This window comes from Geotrypetes seraphini, chromosome 13, assembly GCF_902459505.1.
Source record: "Geotrypetes seraphini chromosome 13, aGeoSer1.1, whole genome shotgun sequence".
NCBI lineage: Eukaryota > Metazoa > Chordata > Amphibia > Gymnophiona > Dermophiidae > Geotrypetes > Geotrypetes seraphini.
In genome coordinates, this window is record NC_047096.1 from 12975025 (window position 1) to 12993664 (window position 18640).

Sequence of the window (18640 nt, forward strand, 5' to 3'; positions counted from 1 at the left end):
CTTTACAGACTATGGCCCAGAAATATCAAAGAAGGGTTGGGGAGGGCATGAATGTGAACTCCACTAATATGGAACAGGAGGATGTTACTGGCCTGACTTTACGGTAGATATCCTGCAAACAGGCTGGAGTGAGCTTGGACGGCAACTTCAGCATTTGGAACCTATGACAATACCAGACTTTACAGTCTACAGCCCAGAAATATCAAAGAAGAGACAAGTTAATCTAATCATGTATTTTTTTTTAATGAGTATAACTTATGGGCAGACTGGATGGACCGTTCAGGTCTTTATCTGCCGTCATTTACTATGTTACTACATATGTAGAACCTGAACAAGCAAAATGCTGGGGTTCTAACAGATGATCAGTTATCTATTTACAAATGTTGGGCTTGAACATGCAAAATGTCTTCAGCAAAATGTTGCTGCCAAAGATGTCAAGAGACAGGAGGCCAAATGCAGAAGCAGAGACTGTTGAAGACTTAGATACTGTGGCTGCCAGTTACACAAATAACATATGCACACGCTACATACATGACTGTGCTATTCTTCATCTAATCGGGCATTAAAGCTGTGTGCATAAGCCATCCAGACTTTAAAAAAAAATTGGGTCCTAGTGAATTAGCGTGACAGATGCTAATTCAGTAGATTGTCCCAGGAGTACACAATCCTATCAAATCCTATTATATTATTACAGAATAAATCTCTCTCTCTTTCTGCCTCTCTCATTTTTTATCATGGTTGACTCTCTGACAAAACTCGGTGGAGACTGAGGGTCCCTGGACAGCTGGCTACAAGATTTTCTGAAAACGTGTTGATTAATGATGTCAACACATTGATTTTATTACTGAAAAAGAAAAAGACGTTGCCAGTCGTGTTTATGAAACCCGGTTAGACAGATGACTGGTGATGCACAGGAGGGTTTTCCAATCTGACAGTGAACCTACAAAAGAGGCAGTCATTCTAAGACTTGGATTGCATACTGTGCGCCTTTGCCTAAAGAGTCGATGGCCAAGAGAAGCAGATGAACCTCTGCTAGACCAGTAAGCTGTTCACCCCAAGGTCCTGTAGTGCCAGGGACGGAGTTCAGGAAGACTTGTTCTGCTGCACTGAGATGCCACTCCATTCTGATGTTCTACATGAAGTGTGGATGTTGGACAGGTCAGTGTCTCAACTTGTGACTGGGTTTATTTTTTTTTTGGGGGGGGGGAGAAAGGATTGGTTTTATTATTTATGTGTTTAGATTTACCTAACGTGACCATACGTCCCGTTTTGAACCGGACCATCCCATTTTTAGATAGCTTGTCCCATTGTCCCCAAGTACAGGTCTAGAACAATCTTCCTTTTTACATTCTTTCTGAGGTCTATACCCAAATTTAAATCATTACTTTTGATTTATTCATTCGTTCGATTTTCTAGCCCATCCTCCCAAAAGAGCCCAGACCGGGTTACAAGTTTACAGAGAGCCGCGCTGAATGACCCACACTGCTCCCGACGCTCATAGGAACTCTATGAGCGTCGAGAGCAGTGCGGGCCACTCAGCGTGGCTCCCCGTGCTAGAAACTGCTAGCGTTGTTTCGTAGAAGAAGGGGTTAGTTAAAGGACCCCATAGTGTATTAATATAATGTTCCTATTTTTATTTTACAATGTTCCTCACCTAGGACGCTAGTGAACACCAGGAATAAATAAGTGCATTAATAAATAATAAATAAATAAATAAAAGATTTGGGGATAGCCATTTTATAAGGAAATGGATTTTTTCATAGTGCAGAGAACAGATATTCAGCTCAATTTCAGCTGCTTTTGGTTTCTTTCCTTAGTTGTCCTGAAAACACTCGGAATTCTCGTCATCAGAAAATGAACAAGGAGGTAAGGTATCCAAGCACTGCCTCGCCCTACATTTCATTTTGAGTATTTATAGCCACCTATTAAAGGGCTTCTTTACAAAGCCGCATTAGGCCTTTTTTTTATCACTGGCCGCAGCGGTATTAGCTGCGACACTCATAGAATTTCTATGAGCTTTGGAGCAGCATTGGAGCATTTAGCACTCTGAGCCGTGGTAGTAAATCCTACTGTGGCTAAGTAAAAGGGGGGGGGGTAGGTTATGCACAACACTGACCCTATGCTATAAATTTTGCATGTGACTATCCACTCCTGTTGCCACCCATGTTTTATGCCACCTAAATGTGAGGGTTTGCCTACTTAGGCACTCAGCCCGGTTCATAGACAAAACCGCCGAAGACAAAGGCGCGCACCGACAACTGAGCGCAAGACGGAAGCACGCGCCGAAGAAAAAGAGTGTTTTTAGGGGCTCAGACGTGGGGTTTTGTTGGGGAACCCCCCCCCCCACTTTACTTTATACAGATCGCGCCGCATTGCGGGGGGTTTGGGGGGTTGTAACCCCCCTCATTATACTGGAAACTTAACTGTTTCCCTGTTTTTTAGGGAAAAAGTGAAGTGTTCAGTAAAATGTGGGGGGGTTACAACCCCCCAAACCCCCCACAACGCCCCCACAACGCGGCGCGATCTGTATAAAGTAAAGTGGGGGGATTCCCCCCTCACACCCCCCGTCGGAGCCCTTTAAAACAGTCATTTTCTTTGGGCGCGGCTCCGCATTGCGCTCACTTGTCTGCACGCGCCTTTGTCCCGGCGCGCTTTTGACCTGACACAGGCGCAAAGTGGAAGGGGCTGAAAGGAAGCTGACCCAGAGAAGGATGATTTGAGAGCCTGACTCCTATATACATTGAAGTAAGGTATAGAGACGACAAAGAAACTAAGCCAAAGTATGCTCCCTACCCCGACAGCAGAGGCATCCTTTTTACATATCAAAGACAGATTGCAATATACCAAGACCCTCAAATGGCAAACCTCTGCACTAAGGGCTCCTTTTACAAAGGTGTGCTAGCTGAAAAATTACTGCCTGCTTAAAAGGCAGCGCTTGGGGCGTTTTAGCGCACCTTTGTAAAAGGAGCCCTAAGTCTTCATTGGCAGGACCTAATTCCTCTCCATATTGAACATGACATACATTGTCTGCTTTACTTGGGTTCTAAACCTGTGACTAATTGCTGCTTCTTGCTTCCTTGCTTGGCTTCCGTGCATTTTTCATTGTGGGGTAAGTTCTTCAGTTATATTTTCTTGCTTCCCTATTTGCTAATCTTCTGAAAAACTCCAAACCAAGATGAATCTGCTACTGGCCATTTTTAATGGACTAAGAGGGATTTTTCTATAGAATGGAGGGGAACGCCTGTTTGTTTAGACTAGAACAGGGGTGTCCAACCTTTTGGCTTCCCTGGGCCGCATTGGCCAAAAAAAAAATGTTTCTGGGGCTGCACAAATGCGCAAACATTGCAGCAAGACAGAGGAGGGAGCCGACAAGACGGTAAACACCCGGAGGCAGAGGAAAACACTTCATCGCTCTCGACTGGGGCCACAAAAAATACTTCACGGGCCCTCATGTGGCCCTTGGGCCGCAGGTTGGACACCCCTGGACTAGAATGTAGTTTATATATATAAATGCTGGCCCCTCCCATATCCAAATGGGTTTGTTTTGGACGTTTTGCATTTGGATAGTTTGATTTTCGAAAATGGCCAGAAAAGAGAGACATCCCCCAAAAAAGAGAGAAACATCTTGCAGTTTCAAAACTGGGTGTTGTCCCTACCCGACATAGTAACATACATAGTAGATGACGGCAGATAAAGACCCGAATGGTCCATCCAGTCTGCCCAACCTGATTCAATTTAAATTTTTTTCTTCTTAGCTATTTCTGGGCAAGAATCCAAAGCCCTACCCGGTACTGTGCTTGGGTTCCTACTGCCGAAATCTTTGTTAAAACCTACTCCAGCCCATCTACACCCTCCCAGTCATTGACGCCCTCCCCAGCCCATCCTCCACCAAACAGCCTACCCAGGTATTTGGACATCCTTGCAGCAACATCCACAGTCAGGCGTCCTATTGAAATTTCAGCTGAAAATGAATCTTAATGTAGGAGCTTAAATGTTGTGCTTCTAAATTTAGGCCCACCATTTTTTTTGCCTAGATTTATGAGCCTAATATCTGATTCTAATAATGCTACGTCTTAACTTCTTTTCCCTGTTAAATCCAACTCTATTCCCACCTACTTTTAATTCTCCTAAATTTAGAAGTTTGGTGAAAATTTTTCTACAAAACGTATATACTTGGCCCTAGTAAATTTTCAAAGAAGCTAACACCCAAATTTTCAAAGAAGCATAACACCCAAAGTTAAGAGCACAAGTCATTTGAATACCAAGCCCATAGTAAAAGATGATGGATAAAGACTATAGTGGCCCCTCCAGTCTGCCCAGGGTTGTAACTGCCCCTCTGTGCTGACTTCTTTCCCCAGGGCTTCTTAGACGTGCAAAACTCACTTCACTGCTGTTTTTGAGGGTAACCCGTCAAATGCACGCAGGACAATGGCGTGCCGGACATTTGCACGCCAGTGCGCACTGCTGAGACCCGACCATTTTTTATTTTTGAGGGTGATCAAATAATCCTCTTTTTTTAGTGGGGGGGTGGGGGGGGAAACTGGAGACAGGGCTTGATGGGCTGTGGGAATAATCTGATCGAAATAATAAAGTTCAGCCCTCTGAGAAGTTGATGAAACTTGGTCCTGTCGGTTTCTCTCACTGCCTGTCGCTTGTTTGTCTTGTCATCCAGCACTTCTTAACGGAGTAGAAGCCAAGAAAGAAATGCCAGGAAGCACAGCAGGGCCCAGCTCCACTGGAGGCAAAACCCAAGAAAAAAGTCAAAAGGTCTGAGGATCACAGTTCCACTGAGGAACCATCCGCTGTTTCTCAGAGTAAGAAAGATTCCAGGTGCCATTCGGAAACAGGCAAGAGGAGAAGGGTTAGGGGGACCAGAAGTCCGGATTTCCCGGTCGGCTTTTCAAAACCCAGCACTTTGTCCAGGCTTGAAAAGCTTCCACCTTGGGACCGCTTCAGCAGGGCATCTGCGGACGCATGGATGCAACACGGGGAATGCCACATGCATGCGCAGATGCGGTCCCGAGGATGAGAACAGGTTGAGGGGGGTGAGGCTGGGGCGGGGCTGACTGGAACTGGGAGGGCCTGGGGGGGCGGGGCTTTGGGTGCAGATTATGCAGGAGTAAAATTTGGTAACTCTAGGAAGGACTTCATACCCACAAAGGTATAACTATATACCAGAGACCAGAAGGTCTAGCTTCTGTTCTGCTCACTAGGGAGGACATTTAGATGTGTACAACATGTTTCACCTGCATGACTCAGCTTTCCAGAAACTGCTCTCCCTCTATGTTCCAGGGAGGTATGATGAGGTCATGAGAAGAAAATAATGCACTTAGATTTTATTTTCAAATCTATGTGTCTTATTTGTCATGAAAAAAAAAATTATTCATGTATATAGGAGGTTCAAGTGTCTGCTGATACATTTTACCCATGACTAGGGTTATCATTTTTTTCCCTGGGAAACCCCGGACACATGACCCCAGCCCGCTCTGCCTCCAGCCCCACCCCCACAAAGCCTCCTCTTTCTTTCCGGACGAGCACCGCTGCATCTGGAGGGCCTAGAGCACGCGTAGATGTGTGTGAAGTCATCCGCGCATGCTCAGAGGCCCTCCAGATGTGGCTGGAGCTCATCGGGGCTTTCCGAAACCCGGACAAATGCCGGGTTTGGAAAGTTTGTCCAGGAGACTGGACAGTCCTCCAAAAAGAGGACATGCCCGGGTTTTCACGGACGTCTGCTAACCCTACCCATGACAAGTATGTATGTACGTTCCTTTTCAGAACTGTGGCAAAGTTTTCAACTCTGACAGAAATTAAATTGAAATAAAGAGAACGACTCCAGATAGTGGATGATGAAATGCACGTTTGTTTTGTTGACTATCGAGCCACCTTTTGAGTTAATTTGCACTCAAAAACAAGCACGTCCATCGCATTGATTAGCAATTCTATCTACTTTAGTGTCTCCGTTGTTACAATCACCCAAACATAGCTTAAAGAACTTTAAATAAATAACTCTCAAATTTAATTTTTTGTTGGTGCCACGAAAAACATTTGCTAAAAAAAAAGTTTGAGAGACACTGAGCTAAAAGATAAGATTGGACTGGGAACATTGCAGTAAGATGAGTTCTGAACTCTTGCATAGCATTGTGTACAATGTAGGTACTAAACAGTAATTACAGTCATTAGGTTCTAATTTCAGGACAGTTAGTAGCTGAAATGAAATCTGCCCCCTGTGGTATCTCTGGAGGTCTCACAACGCATGATACATCACATGTTTATGTTTCATGTTACCAATGAAGTGCGGTCAGGGCCTTCAGGGGATTAACCCCACCCCCTAAAGGCCCTGAAGGCACTGTTCTGAATTTGATTGGTTGAAGGCAGATGCTGCTCAGCCAATCAAATTCAGATCAGTACGGTCAGGGCCTTCAGGGGGTTCGGAGAATCCCAAGCCCAAGAGCCCTGTATTTTGCTTGTTTGTTCACTTTTTGGTTGATGCAATTTGACTGGTTGAGCAGGCTGCCTACCCAACAAATCAAAGTGCGTCAAGCCAAAAGTAAGCATAATTTGAGGTTGAGGGGTGATAGACTCAAGAGTAATGTAAGGAAATTCTTCTTTACGGAGAGGGTGGTGGATGCCTGTAATGCACTCCTGAGGGAGGTGGTGGAGAGGAAAACGATGACAGAGTTCAAAAAAGTGTGGGATGAACACAGAGGATCTGGAATCAGAAAATAATGGTATATATTGAAGAACTAACGCCAGTACTGGGCAGACTTGCATGGTCTGTGTCCTTATATGGCCATTTGGTTGAGGATGGGCTGGGGAGGGCTTCGACGGCTGGGGTTGTTTAGATGGGGGTGGAGTGAGATATGACGGAGAATTCAGTAGATGGAATCTAAGCACAGTACCGGGCAGAGCGTTGGGTTTCTGGCCCAGAAATAGCCAAGAAGAAGGAAATTTTTAAAATTAAATCAGTAATTTTAAAGAGAGGGTAAGATTGGGCAGACTGGATGGACCATTGAGGTCTTTATCTGTCATCATCTACTATGTTAAAAAAACAAAAATGATTTTTAAAAAAGCAGAGCTAAAGAGCTGGGGATTTGCTGAATCTCCTGAAAGCTCTCACTGCACGCCACTGCATGTTACATAAGTCTTGGTGCTAATCTGAATTTCTAGGAGCCACTGTACATTTTTTTTGTAGGTGTGCCAATGTTGCCTTTGTTCCTGGGGGTCCCACGGTACCTGGCTTGCCTTATCTAGCTAAGCATCTTACAGTGCAGGGCATGAGGTGAGACCAAAGGGTCCTTGAGAGCTTTGCCTCATTTGGCCTGCTTTTATAGGGTGCTAAGGTAGTGAGGTTCTCTTGACCCCAGAAGATTGCCACAGTCTAGTGAGTGAATTATTTTTGCTTAATTAGTGAGTTTTAGAGCTATCTAGCCTCTACTTGTCATGTTTTTGATGCAGATGGGAAGAGAGTGAAAAAGAAGAAAAGTGATATATCGGAGGAGAGCAAGAATTCCAAATTCATGAAAGAGCCCAAGAAAAAAAAAGACTCCTTACCTTACCTCACTGGGACAAAAATCTCCAAAAAAAGGCCAGGTAAAACCTGATCTGGCTCCTTTTCCCCATGCCAAACTACAGAGCTTCTGAACAGCATTCATTATTATTATATGGATGATTGCATGGACTCCTGTTTTGTGTTAGTTTAAGTTTCAAGTTTAATTAATTAAAATATACCGACCATTGATGTGCACCTGGCTGATTTACAATGCTAAAAATGAAAGGTTAAAATAAATTTTTGTAGGGGGGGGAAATGTGAACATTAAATAGACAAATGACAAATACGAACATGAGCTTGAGGGTAAAGGGGGAAGGGAAAGTTAATAATTACATCATTAAAAACAAATTAATTAAAGGAAAGGGGGGGAGGATAGAACACTAGGAATGGGGATTCCTTCTTAAAAGCAGTTCATGTTTATTTTGCGGGCTGTTGGAAAGGAAATATTTAGACACTATGGTATGCGTCTAAATATTTCAGGACAGTTAGTAGCTAAACATAATATGTGGCACTGAAATGAAATCTGCCCCCTGTGGTATCTCTGGAGGTCTCACAACGCATGATACATCACATGTTTATGTTTCATCATGTTACCAATGAAGTGCGGTCAGAGCCTTCAGGGAATTAACCCCACCCCCTAAAGGCCCTGAGGGCACTTTTCTGAATTTGATTGTTCGAACAGGCAACAGGCAGATGCTGCTCAGCCAATCAAATTCAGATCAGTACGGTCAGGGCCTTCAGGGGGTTCGGAGAATCCCCAGCCCAAGAGCCCTGTATTTTGTTTGTTTGTTCACTTTTTGTTTGATGCAGTTTGACTGGTTGAGCAGGCTGCCTACTCTTCTGAATCTTTCATCTCCTGTCCATTTCCCCTGCTCTCCCACTCCCACCCATTCTTTCCCTATGTGTAATATTTCATCTTCTAATTGGAGGAAGGAGTGGAATTTCTCTGATAATTCTAATATACTATGTTCTGGTAGTTTCCCTTCACACTCAAGTACCAAGCTGTAAATGATCATGGGGCAAGGCCATGAGCGGTGTTGGTTGCCGGTGCTGTCCCCAGCCATCCCAAGACAATGGAGGGTTAAGTGGCTTGGGGCTTCTGGTTCTATTCGCTTACTGTTCCACCCTGATAATCATATAAAACTAAAGTTCTGGAGAGTTCTGAGAATTATGCTCTGTTATGACTTATATCCCACTCTTCAAAAAAGTGTGTGTGGTGGTGGTGGGGGAGAGACGGGACTGCGGAAAGGATGTACGTGATGCAGGCATTTATTCAGTTGATAAAATAATATCTAATAGCATGCAACAGCAAAAATTCCACTTATACTCTAATGAGTAGGGACCCAACAGTCCGTGTTTTGATTAAAACGTCTTCCTCAGGGGTCCAAGAAGACTCTATGTTCGAAAAGGAGAGCCAAAGGTGGATATAAGATAAGATAAAATCGTGTTTTGAAGTTAAAACGAACTTAGATAGCCACCGTGACGAAAGGGCCTGCATCATGTAGATCTTTTTCGCAGTCCCCCCTCCACCACCCCTTTTTTTTGTGCTTTGTTTCACCACTTTGACTGTGGATCTGTTGGGAGTTCTAGGCAGGTTAGAGGCAACATTTTGTTACATAGAATTTAGAGAAAATTTATGAACGGCCTACAAACTTGTTTTGATCATTAATCAATAAACTCCAATTCAAAATAAATACCTTGCTTTAAGTGGTTTTTTTGAGACAGAGACACTTGCCTCAGGGTTGGAAGTCTCGAATTTACATCTCAGATCTTCTTCTGAACCATACGGTGTCTTTTTGCATTAATATCGGGCCTTAAGGAAATTATTGGGTTATACACCTCAGGTTGACGTTGTCCTACCACTGCATCTGGGAAGTTTGTTCAAAAGTGAATCTCTTTAATAAATCCCAAGAAACAAACAAACAAATAAAGATTTCCTTGGCTGAGAAGTCCATTCCTAGGAAAGGAAATTGTATAAATGGAAGGAACGTCCATGCTCTGGCCCACAAAGTTTCCAGCCTGCCACTAGATGGCCCTCTTGCTCTACATGAATCCCAATGAGATGCAATTTAGGGCTCCTTTTACAAAGGCGCGTTAGGGCCTTAATGCGTGGAATAGCTCGTGCTAGACCTTAACGCCAGCATTGAGCTGGCATTGTTCTAGAAGCGTACCACGCGGTTTAGCGTGCGGTAATTTTGTGCGTGCGCTAAAAACGCTAGCGCACCTTAGTAAAAGGAGCCCTTAGTGTGGAGAAAACCAAACAAAGCTTGTGTTCTGTCAAAAATAAGGGATGGGCAATTCTTAAAAGCCATTTATATGGGCAAGTGGCTACTTAGCCAGGTAAAAGGTGCCCACCCCCTCAGGGAAAAATGCTTGAGTGCCTGAATAAACTCATGTAAACCATTCTGAGCTCCCTTGGGAGAACATAGAAACATAGAAATAGACGGCAGATAAGGGCCACGGCCCATCCAGTCTGCCCACCCTAATGGCCCACCCCCCCCCTAACTACCTCCATGAAGAGATCCCACATGCCAAATAGAAACATAAACATAGAAACATAGAAATAGACGGCAGATAAGGGCCATGGCCCATCTAGTCTGCCCACCCCAATGACCCTCCCCTACCTTTCTCTGTGAATAGATCCCACGTGTCTATCCCATTTGGCCTTAAAATCAGGCACGCTGCTGGCCTCAATCACCTGAAGTGGAAGACAATTCCAGCGATCAACCACCCTTTCAGTGAAAAAGAATTTCCTGGTGTCCCCGTGCAGTTTCCCGCCCCTTATTTTCCACGGATGCCCCCTTGTTGCCGCGGGACCCTTGAAAAAGAAGATATCTTCTTCCACCTCGATGCGGCCCGTGAGATACTTGAATGTCTCGATCATGTCACCCCTCTCTCTGCGTTCCTCGAGTGAGTACAGCTCTCGGTATAGAAAATTGAATCAATCAATAAATGATATCAACTTCCTGTTCTGGGGTGGGGGACTGGCAGAGCCATTGGCTGCGCAGATGGGGGTGCTTCGCCCCAGGTTCTTGCCTCACCAGGTTCGCCATTGCTACTAGCAAATAGGAGCAGAGGAGGAGCCTAATAGAGCAACCTGGAAACCAGAAAGGTCCAAGTTCTAACCTAGAGATCTGGGGGGGGGGGAGGGGCACCAGGGGGCTCATCAGAAATCAGATCTGACTTAAGGGTACGTCTGGATCTGGATTAGTAAATAGGTCCCACTGCATATACCAGGATCTGCAGTAAATTTATTTATTTTATTTATTTAAAAATTTATATACCGCATACAACTATGCGGTTTCCATATCACAAAATTAAAAGTAAAGAGGAACTGGAGGAAAAAATACAAAAAAAAACTGCTAACCTCCAGTTAAAACCCTGAACAAAATGCTCCAAATGTAATCACCTTGTGCTTTATACATTCAGTTCAATTCATTGCTCCCCTGCGAATTTGAGGTTGGCAGTTCGTAGTGCCAATCATTCACGGTATTTTCGGACCATGAATGACCGGGCAGGAGAGGGCAGCTGGAGAGACAGGAGAGGGCAGCCGGAGCACCAGCGAGTAAAGGAAATCACTCGCTGTATGCTCCGATCGCCTCTTCCTGTACTAAAGTCGGGCCTCACCAATCAGGAGCTGCGTGTCAAAGCAGGACAATTGCGCCCCGTCAATTGCACCCTGTCAAATGTGTACACCAGCAGAAAAATGGCACCCCATCAATTGCGCTAGTATTAGGGTAAGGTTTAGATGAGGATTAAATCCTCATCTAAACCTTGCCCTAACAGTAGATACCAAGTGAATATTTTAAGTGTACTGGGGGGGGGGGTTTCCCCCACCCCCCTCACAAAGGCAAAATAGTAGCCACTGTATGGAGCGCAATTGACGGGACTCCATTGTCTAGCGCGCACTTGTCAGGGGACAAGTTTAGAACAAATGCTAGGAAGTTCTTTTTTACCCAGAGGGTGGTGGACACATGGAACAAGCTTCCGGAGGAGGTGATAAGCCAGAACACTGTACAGGGGTTCAAGGAAGGTTTGGATAGGTTCCTGGAGGATAAGGGGATAGAGGGGTACAGATAGAACTTGAGGTAGGTTATAGAAGTGGTCAGAAACCACTTCATAGGTCGCAGACCTGATGGGCCACCGCGGGAGCGGACCGCTGGGCGGGATGGACCTCTGGTCTGACCCAGTGGAGGCAACTCTTATGTTCTTATAATATAAGTGCTGGTTTTACACTATATTGATACAAGTTTGATATTCTTCAGGTTGGATATATTGGATATTTTGTAATTTTTGTAATGATTTTTAGAGGAGTTTTTTTCAGCTTGTGAAACTATTTCCCTATCTATGAGGTTCTAAGGCTTTTGCCCTGTAAAATATTTTTTTTATTTATAATTATTGCTGATTAAGATTTGGTGTGGGATTTTGAGTTTTTGTTTCACAATCCTTTTTTGTCTTGAGTATATTTGATACCACTAATGTTCTCGTCTTATCATTTTCTTTTTGAATGTCAGGGCAGAATTTGCCAGGTTGTGATCCCATGGGGAGAAAATTGTATTTCTCACATGTCTGGGGCATCTGCAGCCAACCTCTCATTCTTATTCCAACAGGAGACTCTGAGGAGGAGAATTCTAGAGAAGACCTCCCCAAGAGAGGTATCAAGAAGAAGACCTCCAAGGACAATACCTCTACGGACAGCAAAGAGAAGAAGAAGAAGAAGCAGAGAGGTCAGGCTAGTGTTTATATTGGTTTCCAAACTGATCTTACTCCTGTATATGTGCCCTTAAACTTTCGATAGCCACAATGAATGAGCATGAGCGGCCTTCTCCAGGGGAGGATCACCATGCTGCCTCATGTTTCTGAAACCTATACACTTCTCCCTCCGTATTCGCGGTTTCGATTATTCACGGTTTTTAGCTTGCTGGCTCCTGCCCCCAAATTACATCAGCTTGCATAGAGAAATCGCTGATTCCAAGCACTTTTTTCACCGTGTTTTGCCTCTCCTTCAAAAACAGGCCAGGTCTCCCACCATGTTATTTGCAGTTTCACCATATTCACGATGGTTTTTAATAGAAAACAGCAAATAACATATAAAAAAAAGTTATTCGCAGTTTTTCAGTATTTGCAGTTCTGTTAATCCCCTATCACAGCGAATACAGAGGAAGAAGTGTACAGTGGTACCTCTGGTCATGACCATAATTCGTTTCAAAACTCTGGTCGTGACCCGAACCTAACTTCCCCATTGGATTCTATGTAAATACGATTAGTCTGTTCCAGACCCTATGAACTGGATGTAAATATTGGGTTTTTTAAAAGATTTTTAAGGACAAACATAGTTAATTATACCATAGAATGCACAATGTAATAGTAAACTAAATGTAAAAACCTTGAATAACACAGAGAAAACCTTGAACAACAGAGAAAACTAACATTGCATGAGTCCGTACTAAACCCCTACAAACCGTTCGCTGAAAACATTTAAAAAAAAATTTATAACAATTTTTATTGAAGGAATCCAGTAAGAAATACAATAAGATAATACAAAGATATATTCATTACAATAAGATTCATGATAATATTTCCATACATATTTATATCATTCCTCCAAATTAAATTTCCATATGAACTAATCCAGTGGTCTCAAACTCGCGGCCCGGGGGCCACATGCGGCCTGCCAGGTACTATTTTGAGGCCCTCAGTATGTTTATCATAATCACAAAAGTAAAATAAAACAGTTTCTTGATCATATGTCTCTTTAGCTATAAATGACAATATTATTATTAAGACTTAGCCAAAAGGAAAGATTTATAAACTATAAAGAGTTTTACCTCATGCAAAATTGTCATTTCTTTAATAAGACATTAACTATTTTTTCTGAGGCCCTCCAAGTACCTACAAATCCAAAATGCGGCCCTGCAAAGGGTTTGAGTTTGAGACCACTGAACTAATCCATTCCTTTCTACACCCCCCTTGATTCCATCCCCTTTCCCCCTACCCTTCCCTCCAAATGAAATCCCCCCTCCCCGGATGAAAGTTGACAAAAATAAAGAAATAAAACTTTTTTTTTAAAAAAATGAGTTTTAAGCACAGGAAAAAAAAAAAATCAAAGTTTGAAATATCCTTAATTATACAAAAACTTACCATAAACAACCATGAAAACTAACCTTGCATGAGTCGACTTCTGGCGCAAAGGAAGTACATATACGCAAACAACAGAAAATGGGGAAACATCGGCGCGTATGAGGTAGAAGGGGAAAATGGCCGGGGCAGTGATTGTGTGATCGTGACCAGGTACTAAATTGTGGAGAATTTTTGGGTCGGGAACCGATTTTTTCGTGTACGGAAGCGCCATGACCAGAGGTTCTACTGTACTTCCATACCATGTCAACCAGCAAAGTTCCAATGAATCCAGTGCTGCTTAGCTGGTGCACTGACAGTAGAAGTGTCCTTGGTGTGCCAGGCTAGCACAGTCAGTGGCGTATTAAAGGGGAGGGGGGCAGTTGACCCCGCAACACCCGTCCTCCTCTCTGCCCCCAGCTCCTTCCTGACCCCTCCCCCCACACACACACACACTGCAGCACATGCCCCCTTCTCTCGTACCTCTTTAATTTTTCCGGCATGAGCAGTATTGTGAATGCGCTGCCTGCATCGGTGTCGGATCTCTCCGACGTAACTTCCGGGTCCCGCACCTAGAAGTGATGTCGGAGGGAGAGCCGACACGATGCGGGCAGCAAGTTCCATATGCTGCTCACGCTGGGAAAATTACAGAGGTACGAGGGAAGGGAACGGAGAAGAGGGTGGGGGAGGCGTCTTACTTTGATCCCTTCTATTCCTCTCCGACATGGTTCATTAGCAGGAGTACAGCACTTTTTTACCTTCATCTGGTGCCGCCTCTGCCGGTTTCAATATGAAGTCTAAATCAAGCTGGTCTCTATAATCTCATGGGACCCATAGAAGGGCTGCCTCTGGCATGGGTGGCACATGGGGGAAGGCGTGCTCCCCTGGGTATTTACATCCTCATTAGAAAGAGGAGCCAGTTGGATGCCACATAGTGCTCCAGGTTGGTACATACAGAAGGGGATGCTGGGTTAGGGTAACCAGAAAAAGGAGGACGGATTGAGATATCCGGGTTATACTTCCATTGTTTTCAGTAGAAGTAAAACACGGATGTCTCAATCCGTCCTCCTTTTTCTGGAGCCATATGGTAACCCTAGGCTGGGTCAGCAGAGGGCTAGGTGGTCATCCTAGTAGTGCCTCTTCTCATGGCCTGCTTGCTATACTCACGTCTCCCACATGCTCAGATTTCAGACTGAAGTCAGGAGAGGAGAAAGCAGATTCAGGTAAGCCAGTGATTCCCAACCCTGTCCTGGAGGAACACCAGGCCAATTGGGTTTTCAGGCTAGCCCTAATGAATATGCATGAAGCAAATTTGCATGCCTATCACTTCCATCATATGCAAATCTCTCTCATGCATATTCATTAGGGCTAGCCTGAAAACCCGATTGGCCTGGTGTTCCTCCAGGACAGGGTTGGGAATCACTGAGGTAAGCTACTTTTTTCCTGCTAGTGCAGGGGTAGACAATTCTAGCCCTTGAGAGCCGGAGCCAGCTCAGGTTTTCAGGATATCCACAATAAATATGCATGAGATAGATTTGCATCTTAAAGAGGCCTTGCATGCAAATCTATCTCTTACATATACATTGTAGATATCCTGTAAACCTGACCTGGCTCTGGCTCTCAAGGACCGGAATTGCCTTCCCCTGTGCTAGTGGAAGGGAGTGGGTAGAACATTATGCTTGGGGAGGGACAGAGAAAAAGACTGTACTGAGGAAGGGATCCATATGAGTGTGTGTGTGTGGAGGGGAGGAAAGGGAGAATAAAGACGATACAGGTACATGGGGTGGGGGAAAGAAAGGAGTCCATGAGAAGAGGGTGGAGGTGGAAGAGAGGTGCTTTTTTTTTTAATTACATAAAAATTTAAAGAGAACCTCACACATTCAATTGGTCCCAGGCCTTGTACTCCCTGGGTTGGTCTTGCATGCATGAGAAATAAGATCAAATAATCAGCTTTATCTTTGTGTGGTGGTTTCCTTTTTGGGTACTGTGAGGCTGGGCATTGAGACCTGATTTCTGAGTGACTGAGCAGACCTCTCGCACTGTTCCTGTCCTCATTCTCAGTTTCAAATTACTAGTAGTTCAACCTGTTAGTAGCTCAGATGGAAGAACAGAAATTAAGAGTGTTTTATGAAAAACAGTGACAATGAAGGAGCAAGACCAGTTAGAAACCTCAGAATATTCATTGTTTTGCCCCTTCTGCCTTTCCTAAGATACATTTTTTTCTGTGGTACTGGGGAAGAAAGCTTGATCGTTTCTCCTACTCCTTTGAGCTCCCAGTTTAATCAGAATCAGGCCTGGGATCGTGGCCTCACTCGCAACCACCCAGGGAGGTTTTCTGCTATTTTGTTTATAACCCCTCGTAACTTTATTTAAGTCCCACTTGGAAGCCGCAAATGCACCAGGACTCCGTCTCAAACCCTGCCATCGTGGGTTCTAAGACTGACCACTAGGTGTCACCATTGGGCAATGACTGGGACTCCTTCCTCCCAGGACCTGAGCCCTACTGCCTCAAGCGGGCAAAGACGCTGAAGGCCTGAGACAGGAAACAAAACCAGGTGACTTTGCATGTCAGTGGCCAAACTTGGGTCAATTTCCTTTCTTACATTTGCATACTTTGTTAGGAGAAAAGATGGGCTTTTGTTTAACAGGGCATGGTCCATTTCTAAAACTTTCTTTCTGGACCACATGTTGATTTAAACAGATTATATTTATACTGGAGATGCATCAGTGTGATACCAGATTGTTGCCTGGATCCAGATTACGCAGCAGTGTTTATTTATTTGGAATTTTACCCCCTCTTCTACGAAACCGCGCTAGCGGTTTTTAGCGCAGAGAGCCGCGCTGAATGGCTTGCGCTGCTCCCCACGCTCATTGAGTTCCTATGAGCGTCGGGAGCAGCGCGGGCCATTCAGCGCAGCTCTCTGCGCTAAAAAAACGCTAGCGCGTTTTCGTAGAAGAGGGGGTTAGTGATAGTGCAAATAAGTAGGGAAGAATATAAAAAAATGTAAATATTGTAAGGACTGAACTATAATTCGCAACACAGAGGGATAGACTCACAATTTTGGGGTGTTTTTTTTTGGGGGGGGGCTAGGATAAGATGCGGGCATGCTCACTCAAGTTTTCTTCTGCTCCTGTGGGAGTGTGTGGTGCAGTGGTTAGAGCTTCAGCCTCAGCACCCTGAGGCTGTGGGTTCAAATCCCTCGCTGCTCCTTGTGACCCTGGGCGAGTCACTTAATCCCCTCATTGCCCCAGGTACACTAGATAGAGTTTGAGCCCACCGGGACAGATAGGGAAATATGATAAAGGACCTGAATGTGAAACCACGTAGGATATAAGTGGTAAATAAATAAATTAAATAATGAATTTAATATCAATCAAGTCTCTATTCTAAGTTTCCAAGTTTATTTAAAATTTTTTACACTGCCTTATCAACAGTTTGAAGGTGGTTATACACTTCTCCCTCCGCATTCGCCGTGATAGGGGATTAACAGAACCGCAAATACAGAAAAACCGCAAATAACTTTTTCATACGTTATTCGCGGTTTTCTATTAAAACCCATCATGAATGTGGTGAAACCGCGAATAACGTGGTGGGAGACCTGGCCTGTCTCTGAAGGAGAGGCAAAACACGGTGAAGGAAGTGCTGGGAACCGGTGATTTCTCTATGCAAGCTGATGTAATTTGAGGGGGGAGGAGCCAGCAAGCTAGAAACCGTGAATAATCGAAACCGCGAATGCTGAAACCGCAAATATAGAGGGAGAAGTGTACAATAAAATCAGGGGGGAGGGACAAATAATAGCAAAGACATCATCAATTAAAACAGTGGACAAATATGACAAAAGGACATACTGAAACGAATGGAAAAAAGGGAGAACTACAAAATAAATAAAGGAAAGAAAGAGATATAGGCAAATACAAAAGGAAAGGGTAATACGTAGCAGTCCAACTTAAGTGAGCTGAAAGTAAGGGCTAGATTCACAAAGCAAACCCATCGGTTTGCGACCAGATTTCCCTCGGGCCCCATTCGCTAACCTCTCCTGCGATCTGATTCGAATCCGTGCATGCAAATGAGGAGAAACGCATGCAAAGTAGGCAGGGGCACGATTCACAACACAAAATTCAAGGTCCAACTGGGCTGGCCGATCAACTCAAGAAGCGACCGCTGGGGACCAGTCGAAAATGTCTTTCCAACTCTCCTGCTCTTTGAAGCCCTGCCGTCTGCCCTGTCAGCCCCAATCTCCTTCAGCCCCGAACGCCTCCTGCAACCCCAATCTGCCTGCCCCTAACGCTGGTTTTCTTCTGCCCTTCCCCACCCTGCGAGCCCATGCTTTTAACCCATGGGTTTAAAGCGGGTTAAAACCACGGGCTCGCAGGTCTAAAAAACATAATTAAAAAAAAAAGTTTTAAAAAATTGTCGAGCCTCGGACAGCGATCCATGCCGGCAGATCCGTGCCGGCAGATAGGGGCGTTCCTCCGATCTCCTCCATTTGCATATTTTAGTTTGAAGAATTCATTGTACCTGCCCCGATCGGGCCTCTTTCCGTGGACTATTCTGCGATGTGGCGATCACCATCGCCGGTGACTGATCTCATGTAAATATGGCGGCCCTCCAAGAACCTCATTTGCATGCGCAGTTCTTTGAGGATGGCTCGTCTTTTTTGAATCGTTAGATGTACGGCCGCTACAGTTGGATTTTACCAGCAATATTAGAGAATCCGGCTCTTTGTGTTTAGTTTCCGTATTCCTTCTTTTTTTTTCTACCTTACACCCCTGACATCTCACATTCGTTCCCTTTGGGTAATCCACACACAAGATGATTCAAGGCAAAAGGACCCTGGTCCACAGCAAAATGGCATGTGCTAGTCATGAAGTAAGATACAAATGGAGAGGAAATTGAAACATGGGAGGAAAAAAAGAGAAACGCCAAGCCCAGGAGAACTGACCTAGCACAGCTGCTAACCTTCATAGCAAGGA

At 44.5% G+C, this 18640-nt stretch overlaps 1 protein-coding gene across 3 annotated transcripts in view; it reads left to right on the plus strand.

The window, feature by feature from the left end:
- The first annotated feature begins 242 nt into the window (after positions 1–242).
- Positions 243–18640, plus strand: part of TULP1 (TUB like protein 1) — a 42571-nt gene continuing 24173 nt past the window's right edge. The window contains exons 1-5 of one of the 3 annotated variants that reach the window (XM_033917400.1): positions 243–1158; positions 1818–1866; positions 4673–4814; positions 7456–7590; positions 12160–12276. In XM_033917400.1, coding sequence (XP_033773291.1) covers positions 7518–7590; positions 12160–12276 — 190 coding nt within the window. In that variant the 5' untranslated portion in view covers positions 243–1158; positions 1818–1866; positions 4673–4814; positions 7456–7517. Of the gene's footprint in view, positions 1159–1817; positions 1867–4672; positions 4815–7455; positions 7591–12159; positions 12277–15655; positions 16222–18640 lie in introns of those variants that run through there. The other 2 variants (XM_033917401.1, XM_033917402.1) reach the window with 2 other exon arrangements.